Source organism: Salvia hispanica, chromosome 5 (assembly GCF_029641045.1).
Source record: "Salvia hispanica isolate PSC_SH4W2 chromosome 5, Shi_PSC_v1, whole genome shotgun sequence".
NCBI lineage: Eukaryota > Viridiplantae > Streptophyta > Magnoliopsida > Lamiales > Lamiaceae > Salvia > Salvia hispanica.
In genome coordinates this window covers 47,082,301-47,091,927 of record NC_142696.1, presented here as the reverse complement: position 1 = coordinate 47,091,927, position 9,627 = coordinate 47,082,301, and the positions used below count along the sequence as shown (strand labels likewise).

At 37.2% G+C, this 9,627-nt stretch overlaps 1 protein-coding gene and 1 pseudogene across 2 annotated transcripts; both read right to left on the bottom strand.

Moving 5' to 3' along the window:
* Positions 1-1,004: 1,004 nt before the first annotated feature.
* Positions 1,005-3,766, bottom strand: LOC125186035 (protein TRIGALACTOSYLDIACYLGLYCEROL 1, chloroplastic-like). 2 transcript variants are annotated; one of them, XM_048082336.2, is made up of 3 exons: positions 3,519-3,766; positions 2,228-2,410; positions 1,005-2,106 (listed from the first exon to the last, which is right to left on the bottom strand). In XM_048082336.2, the coding sequence occupies exons 2-3, from the start codon at positions 2,272-2,274 to the stop codon at positions 1,089-1,091; spliced, it is 1,065 nt and encodes a 354-aa protein (XP_047938293.1). In that variant the 5' UTR covers positions 2,275-2,410; positions 3,519-3,766; the 3' UTR covers positions 1,005-1,088. The 2 variants fall into 2 exon arrangements, with proteins under 2 accessions (XP_047938293.1, XP_047938294.1); XM_048082337.2 differs by having other exon boundaries at positions 2,228-2,354.
* A 1,941-nt stretch (positions 3,767-5,707) lies between these two features.
* On the bottom strand, positions 5,708-7,711 carry LOC148926934 (uncharacterized; annotated as a pseudogene).
* Between the last annotated feature and the right edge of the window lie 1,916 nt (positions 7,712-9,627).

The following is a 9,627-nucleotide window of genomic DNA, read 5'->3' as shown; positions in this document are numbered from 1 at the left end:
TTTTCAATCTTAAATTTCATCCGTTTAATAAAAGAGATTACAATTAGCTGGACCTCGAGAGAGCTCGGGGAATCGCAATTTCGAATGATATGAAAATCTGAATTTGTGCTCCAATATAGATTGAAGAGTCATCTCAATTCCCACCTTGTGTTTTTGGGAATTCAAATTGAATTCGATTCCTGACAGAAATTGGGGGTTAGAATTCATTTTCCTTTTTCTATTAGGTCAAAGTCAGCATTTGGGGATACTATTTGACACATATTGGAGTTCAAAACATGTAAAATGAATAAAGTGGCTGAGAATTATACTCCCTCCGTCCCATAAAAGATGTCACACTTTTTTTTAGTTTGTCCCATAAAAGATGTCACATTTCCTCTTTTGGAAAAAGTTCTCTCTCAACAAGTGTGACATGGAGTATATGTGAGCCATAGTGCATCAATTCGTAAGAAACAATTGATTTCCACCTCCAAGAAATGGAAGAAACAAATTACGCAACATGGATGTGATCAAATGAAAAGTCTAAATATTGTACAAACTCAAAACTATGATCTGGACCATTGAAAAATGTCAACAGATGACAAAAAGCATCAACAGGAAAATGTCAACAGAATTTCGATGGTAGTCAATGATTGATGCTGTGTTGATATTATGTTGATACTGTGTTGATATTGTATTGATACTTTGTTGATATTAAAATCTTGAAATTTTATACCTTGTTGATATTGTATTTAAACTGTGTTGAAATTACGTTGAGGAGTTTTGAGTTTGTACAATATATAAGTTTACATTTTATTTAAACTGTGTTGAAGCTAAGTTGAGGAGTTTTGAATCTGTACAATATATAAGTTTGCATTTTATCACTTTACTAGGTTTTAATTGCTCAATACATAATCTCAATTATAAATCTGGAATATTTTTTTTAATTTTTTATATTTACGTTGTGTCATTTTCTAGCATGCTGTTGTACATTTCAAGCCTCAAGCTTTAGAGATGCAAACAGTGAATATAGCAAATTCTAGAAGCCACTTTAATCATATTTTCAAGTGCTTGTGTCAAACAAAGGGATGCAGCCATCCATGGTGATTGTATCACATACAATTCTTGAGGGAATCTCCAGCTCCCTGGAAAAAGCAACAAGAAAGAGCGAAATCCGCGATAAAAATCCCGACAAGGGAGACGACGACAGCTGACGTGGTCGACTCGCCAACGCCCTTGGCACCTCCCAAGGTGGTGACACCCCACGCGCAGCTCACAATCGATATAATCGCGCCAAAAACAGTCGACTTGATCATCGCACTGATTATATCCCACCCTCGGAGGGCTCTTTGTGCAGAATCCAAGATTATGTTAATGCTGATGCCGTAGACGCTATCTGCTAGGAGGGCGCTCGACGCCAACCCCACGGTGAAACACATCAGAGTTAGCAAGGGGAGAGCGATACACGAAGCCAGCACTCTTGGCGTCACCAGGTAATCAACGGGGTTTGCACCCAGCACTCTCAGTGTGTCGGTTTGCTCTGAAACTTGCATAGTCCCCAGCTCTGCAGCAAAGGCACTTCCAATACGCCCAGCAACGACAATTGATGTGACTACAGGACTCAGCTCCCTCGAAAAAGCAAGGGCCAGAACCCCACCGATGGATCTGTTCAGCCCTAATCTGGTGAATTCCCTTACAAATTGGATGGTGAAGGCCATGCCAACAAAAGCGGCTGTCAGGAGACAGACGCCTACTGATTTAGGCCCAACTCTTTCCAGCTGCTGAAGAGTGTTTTTCCAGTGAATCTTTCCCTTAATAGCTCTCACAGTCACCTGCCCCGCCAAAATCAGAACCGACAATCCTCTCCATAAGTACCGAGGAGGTGACCATGTACTCAAGAAAGTACTCAACTCAAGGTTCAATACAGGTGCTTCACTTGTTTCTTCTTCTCCCGGTATGGAGACATTTGCATGGCCATCTGTGTTCAGGACAAAACTATGCTCCCTCGTTTGAACAGAAGATAAAAGCTTCAAGGTCTTAGCTCCTTCAGCAAAACTAGCTTTCTCGGCAAGGTACTGGAAGCGCAAAGATGCGACTCTTGCAGGATTACTTTTATTAAGAAAGCTTCCTCTGCAGGGATTTCGGAGGGAAAAGGGTTAGAAGGAATTAAAAAATTACTGTACATAATATTCTACCGTGTGCCGAAACACAGAGAAATACAAAAGGGGCAAAAAAAGCAAATAAAAAGGACCTTTTGGAGACATTGATAACAGGGTGGATCCGGGTAGCTGCCAGCATGTTAATTTCTTTATGACGACGCACAAGCGTGTGTGGAGAAGAAACAGTACAGAACCATGCCCCAACACTACAGAAGTATTCTGGCAGTTGTAAAGACAGTTGATTTCATCAGAAACAACATCTAAAAACTAGAAACCTGCAGTTGTAAATGAATATTCGAGAAACGATTTAGCCATTACCAGTGACATACAATAAACCACATCAAATAACCATGGAAAATTTTTAAAGTATGACATGTATCATTCACAACAGTCCATATATACACCACCAATACAAATATAGCACTTCTTGGATGTCCTTTACATAATAAAGTTAACAGGGGGTCAAGCAATGAAACCATGTCCATCCTTCATAGAAGGATTTCCTTGTAGTTTGTACGAATCCATTGCTAACACAGAATCAATGGTAACATAATGAAGATTAAAACACAATTTATCACCCTTAAGGATTATAAAGTTCTAAGAAATGTATACATCAGTGATTCTGTCAAAATGTAGTCTATATCTAGTTGCCTTGTCTAAGTTCCCAACTTCCCATAACATGAGCTGTACAACGTATTTAGATTTAACTTGTTTTAACTCTTCTCAGCGAGCAATCAGATTAACGAACGAATCATTTTTCAATTAGCAATTATAGAAATCTGTTTCTGCGCTGCAAGAACAACATACTAATAAACAAAAGAGGTGGAGTTACTGATAATTCATTCAAAACTATAGCATTAGCAATCAATCAAGACTTTCTCACAGCAATTCAATCCAAGAAATAAAAACTATACTATAGGATTCCAAACATGGTATAATACGCAATTCATAACTCAGATAACTAGATTGGAAACGATAACCATATAGTTCCAGACAGATAACCAAAATGCATTCATCAAATTCAAGCAAAGTTTGACAACAATTAATAAGTATTACTAATGCCACGAGTTTGGTGTAGATCTGTTGTATATTAGCGTTTTATACGCATGAGATAAAGCATCGGAGCTTAAGATTTGGGCGTTTTGTCACACATTTCTAGTTATCACTTTCCTTTATAAACACATACATATCTCAGTCAAATTAAGTACATCAAAAAGCTTCAACCAAAATGCACAACTTCCATTAGCCCCAATTAGCAAAAATCAAACAATTTGACATCAAATTCCAATATCTCACAAATCTAATTAATCCATCCATAATTCAATTCAGGTAAAAATAAGAACACTCGGAGAAGGAGATACGGCATTCGTTAAGAAATTTGACCTGATGAACAAGTAGAATTAAGGCTTATTGATGCTGTTGAGTTGAGGCTGTGGCCTGTGAAGAAGGCCGCAACGACAGGTCCACAGCGGCAGCGAAGAAGAGCACACGTTCTGGTCGGTCCACCGAGAATGAGGAAGAAAGGGGGCCGAGACGGCGGCGATGGTGAGTTTCGCCGGAAATTCTGAGAAGTGAGAAGCGAATTAGAGAGAGATAAGAGTGTGTGAGAAGAGAGAAATATTTCTGATATTATTAATAATCTTATTTTGAAATAAAACTTACTATAAATATTTATTTTAATTTTTACGTCTATTGTTTTATTAATTAGTGGGCTGGAATTACTGTAGTAGTTATGTTGGGCTTTTGAGAATAATATTCATGGGCTTGGAGATAATTAACAGGCTTGGGCTCTTCTTTCTTTACTTTTAAAAATGTCAATGGGCTTGGGAAAAAGAAATAGGGAAATTGGTCTCTAATATCATGAACTTTGCACAAATTCTGGTTTTTCCCATGAACTTTCAAATTAGTACCATAAATCATGAACTTTCATATCTGTTTGGTATTTCCCCAACCCGACCCGAATCCTATTTTTCCGGTAACCTTATGCCAGCGTGTACAATCGGAAAATCTACGTGGACTCTATTTGAAACGACGTCGTTCCACCTCCAAATCTATAATTGAAACATTTTTTATATATTATTTCACAGCATCGTTTGTATCTCACCTCCCGCAAATTTTCGTTCTCTGAATCTGCAATTAACCTCTCAATTGCAACTTTTATCAGGGATCTTCGTCGATTTCGGACTCCATTTGGGTAATCTCGACTGCACACTTGAATAGGTTTCATTTTTTGTGAATTTCTTGTTCTTTTCTTCGAATTAATTTTCAAAATCAAAACCTTTGCTTTCTTCAAATCAACAATGGAGGCTGCTCAGATTGTGTTCCCTGCTCCACGTATTTTAACTGTTGTTTGGGACAAGTTTCTGCTTAGAATTGTTTGTTGGTGTAACTTGGTTTATTGCCTGAATAATCATTTTGTGCTCCATAAATATGCTTTCTGTAAGTAGGCATTTGTAACGAAAAATTACTAAATGGATTCAAAATGCATTTTATTTGTGAAAGAAGGTTGTTGATTTCACCATTTCAAATATTTACATAAATTGTTTCTATATCTTAACTACATTTTCCAATTGTAGTTGCTTGTACTGATTATGGTAGTTCTAATGCCACTGCTGCTGCTACATAAAAAAGAAGAGCTAGTTTTTATGGTTCTTGCCTGTATCTCATTTTTCCAACAAATATTTATGAAATTTGTTCACTTTATTGCCAGAGAGGTTGCAGCAAATGAATCGAATGAGAGTGATGAAGAGTCAAAACGAAGCATTATGGTATGATGTGCTTCCTTGAGATATAATACTGCTTGCTAGCACTTGCAGGGAAAGAGGACGAGGACGGGGACGTGCCAGCAAAACTGCAGAGAGAGAAATCCTAAGACACGAGATTGAGCAACTTGTGTTCGTTTCAATTTGTCCTACAGAAGGGACCAGTTACTATCCATCTTATTTGTCTCAAAATAAAATGTATCATTCCTTGGGGTTCTAATTTGACCTCAGAAATTTGTTTCATTGTAAATTCTGAATCATATTCCGAAGAAATGCAGATATTCTATTAAAATCGCCTTTTGTTGGGTTTCTCTATTTCTTTCTCCTATTCCTTATGCATTTCACTCTCAGTGTATATAATTCATTCTCATTCATGTCCATCTTGTACTTGTAAAGATCTGTATTTCATAGTTGTATTTATGTCCTAAGTTATGGTGAGCGTCATGTTTCCACAACATAATACTCAGTTTGGCCTCAACTACACTGCATTGAAACTATGATTGCTTGCCTAAAGAGTAAAGAGAACACACAGCAGTCATGTTTCCACAACAGAATACTCAGTTTGGCCTCAACTACACTGCATTGAAACTATGATTGCTTGCCTAAAGAGTAAAGAGAACACAACAGTCATCTTTTCTCCCTAACACAAAAGCATTCAAATACAACCAATGTCATCTTGACCATAACAAAAGTTTTATATTGTCTCCACAACCAAATGTGTTCAATTCAGGGCAATACATCAAAATATGATCATTGAACATACATGTTCAAAGCTAACAAAATATCCCATCAAAAACCAAATGTTTTTTCTCAAACTTGACTCTGTTGTGTTGCTAAACCAGATTGTGCTTCACCAGGTTGTACTTGTGCTTGTCGAACTTTTCGAGGCCGTCCTCTCTTTCCCTAATAAGAAGCAATATGAATATATTAAAATCAAACTCAAGTTCATAACACAAACTGCTCTATGAACATACTGATCCATACATCAATAAACTGATCCATACATCAATAAACTAACCTTCTCTTTAGTTGGCTTTGGAACAAGATCGTTTTTGCATGATCTACTGTTGTGCCCTTGTTGAAGGCATTTTTGACAGGTCATAACACATATTTTGCGAAGCTTGTGTGGTCTCTTTGGATCAATTTCCATTGGGTCTTTTTTCCTCATTTTTTTTGGTCGACCCGGCATCTTCTTCACATGAGGTGGCATGATACGGTAGCCTTGTGCTACACCCCACATCTTGTCACCATTCAAAGGTGGAATGCCATATGCATAAGCCATTTTGTACTTCTCCAAAGTGAAGTAGTCACTCACATAAGACTCAACCTTTTCGTTCAAGAAATTAATTACTGAACATGCATGCACACAAGGGATTCCAGTAATATCCCAAACTCTACACTCACAAGACCTCGAGGCTGGTGTTACCACAAACCTATTTTCATTTAAGCTCACCTCAAACTTACCACCCAATGCAGGCATAGTAACACAATATCGACTATTATACCTCAACTTCTCTACTTTTTTCCTGATTCTAGGACACAAGACATCAGTTTTCACATGTGCCTCATTCAATTTCTCATAATGCATCTTCATGAGTGAAGTTCTAATGTCTTCTAACATGTGTATGAGATGCTTACCTCTTGGAATCAAGACATACTTGTTAAAGCTTTCACACATATTATTCAAGATGGAATCACAACTTTGCATAGGAGTAATAAAAGCCTTACAAAATCTTGTGATGTTTCTTTCCATCAAATGAATATAAGCTTCAACATCTTCCTGTTCAAGTTCTTGGCATGCCTCATTGTATTGTTCCATGTAAGTACTCCTTACAATTTTTCAGAAAATGCTCTTTAGTTCTGGGCCTTTTGAGCCCTTGTGTGTCTTCTTCCAATTGTTATAAACATGCCTTGCACAATTTCTATGCTCGGCCATAGGAATAAAAGCCTTAACTGCATTCTCCAGCCCCTATAATTATAATATAAATCAGTAACTACATCAATAAATTAGATCAATCAATAAAAAAAAATAGTACATACCTTTTGTTGGTCACTAATGATGGTGATTCCAACACCTTCTCCAAGATTCAAATCTTGAGCCATTATACCTATGAACCATTTCCAGTTAACTTCGTTTTCCACTTGAACAACCGCCCATGCTATTGGGAACATTTGGTTGTTCCCATCACTTCCAATTACTGAAAGTAGTACACCCCCTAAATAAGTCTTCAAAAATGCACCATCCAGACCTATAACTCTCCTACAACCTCCCATGAAGCCCTTTCTCAACCCACTAAACCCTATATATATGCTCTTAAATACTGAACCAATTTCCACATCAATTTCAAATCTTCCTTCTTTATCTACCTTCATCAACTCAGATACGTAACTCCTAAGCTTTGCATAGTGGTCCTCCACAGAGCCCGTCAACAGCTCAATGATCTTTTTTTTCGCATTATACAGCTTCCACTTTGATGCATCATGTGCATACCTCTGCACTAAGTCCCTCCTCAACTCCTTAATAGTTGTATCAGGTTGAAGTCTGAATGTGTTCAGATACTTCTTAGCAATCCAGTTGGATGTAACTAATTTGCTTTTCATATTCCTAGAGCATGTGTGGACATCGTGCAAATTTTTTATCTCAAAAGACCTATACTTATTGACCTTACTCGCATAACACTTCCACTTGCAAGGTTCTTTACAACCAGCTTCCACTTGGTCCTCATTAACCCTTTTGAAGTGTATTTCCCAGCCATTCTCTATTGCATTGTCAGTCAAAGCATCCCTAACTTGATATCCATTCACAAATCTCATTCCAAGTGTCAACTTCAATGTTTTATGATCATATCTGGGATTATACACACACCTTCTACGTCTTTTTGTTAGCCCAGCACTTTCATCCTCCTCATCGGTGGAATCAGAGACGACATCATCATCAGATTCCTCATTATCTGACCCGCCACGTTCAACTACAGCGTTGCTTTCTCCAAAATCACAAATAGCACCTGTAAACAACTCATTACTTATAACCCTAACATTTGCTTGTTTTAATTTCTCTCTTGCTTGTGTATACTCATCATCTGACACCAGCTCATCGTACATCTCATCATCCGTTTCATCTTCTTCATCACTAGATGGAATATAAATCATCTCATCATTTGACTCACCCTCCTCCTGCCCTGCTCCCTCATCCTGCCCTTGCCTATCTCTTGCTCCAGCACCCACTCCAAGATCTCCCACACTAAACTTCCCCACGCCAGGATCCCCTATAGTAAACTCCTCCACACCAGGATCCCCCACGGTAAGCTTCTTCATGCTAGGATCCCCCACAGTAAACTCCTCCATACTGGGATCCCCCACAGTAAACTCACCAACACCTTGATCCCTCACTCTAGGATCCTCCACGCCAAGCTTACCAACACCAGATTGTGTTCCATCAATAATATAAACATTCAAAATTCTTGTTCTAAGCTCAAGATGTGACAACATCACCATCACATCTTTGTCATCTCTAATGTCTACCATTTTCATAGACCTAGGTATCTTATATGTAAGTTTACTCCACTGATCATAGCCCAATTTCTTAACTTCATCAATTAAATCAAAATACCCAAATCTATCTTCGTCAAAATCAACCTTAGGAGTTATATCTCCACCTACATATAACTCCAAGCCACCATTTTTTACAATAGACCCGCCATGATGAAAATGTATATCAAATTCAATCCTGCAATTTTAAATCAAAATTTCAGTCAGCAACTAATTTGTGCAAATAATCAATCTGTAATCAAAATAATTTGTAGTCTAATTCATGGGGTTTATATACCTATTAAGTTATAATACATGAATAAACTTGTTGATTCATTATAATACTCAACTTGTTAAGTTAATCGTGTAATCTTTCTATATGTGGGGACCAATATAAACACAAACAAACAAGGGGAGCTGAAAAAGTATTCACCACCACCAAGATGGAAAAAACGACAGAAATTAAAAAAAAAATTGAAATCAGGGGGACCCACCTCATTGACATTGAGGGCGGTGTTCGAGATCACAAGCTGAAATAGACAACTAAAATTGTTGTTGCTTTGTTCTTTAACCAATAATCCAAGAATCTTTAAAGAAATTTCCTAAAATGTGTTTCTAGGGTTTGTGAAAGAGAACAAGGTTTTGTGTTTTGATTCTGTAGCGTAGCGCAAGTGTGTGGTTTTTTATTAAATTTGTTTTGTTTTTTTTTTGTTTTTAGAGTTGTATTTTGACAAATAAAAATAATATTGTGTTTAATATTCCACATAGATATGCCAATCTACATGCCACTTGTAAGAAATATGCCAAATAGGATTCAAAATGCCACATAAGCTAGCCGGATTTTACTCCTGACCCGCCATGGGAAATACCAAACCGATATGAAAGTTCATGATTTATGGTACTAATTTGAAAGTTCATGGGAAAAACCAGAATTTGTGCAAAGTTCATGATTTTAGGGACCAATTTCCCAAAAGAAATACTAGTAAATAATGAGATTTAGTGTCACAACTATTTATATAATATAGGGGGTGTCAGGATCCTTACAGTGTAAAACACAATATAAATCACTACCCTTGGATTTTTATATTGGATGGTTGTGATAAGTTACATTATTATACTAAATATTTACATTATTAGCCGAGATACATTATTAGACTGGAAATATACATTATTAGACAAAAATAGTACATTATATTATCCGA

Excerpts from the sequence above, each read along its gene's own strand:
- LOC125186035 (XM_048082336.2), bottom strand. The coding sequence starts at position 2,274 with ATGCTGGCAGCTACCCGGATCCACCCTGTTATCAATGTCTCCAAAAG. Across the intron at positions 2,107-2,227 it reads GTTATCAATGTCTCCAAAAG|AGGAAGCTTTCTTAATAAAA; the intron begins GTCCTTTTTATT and ends AAATCCCTGCAG.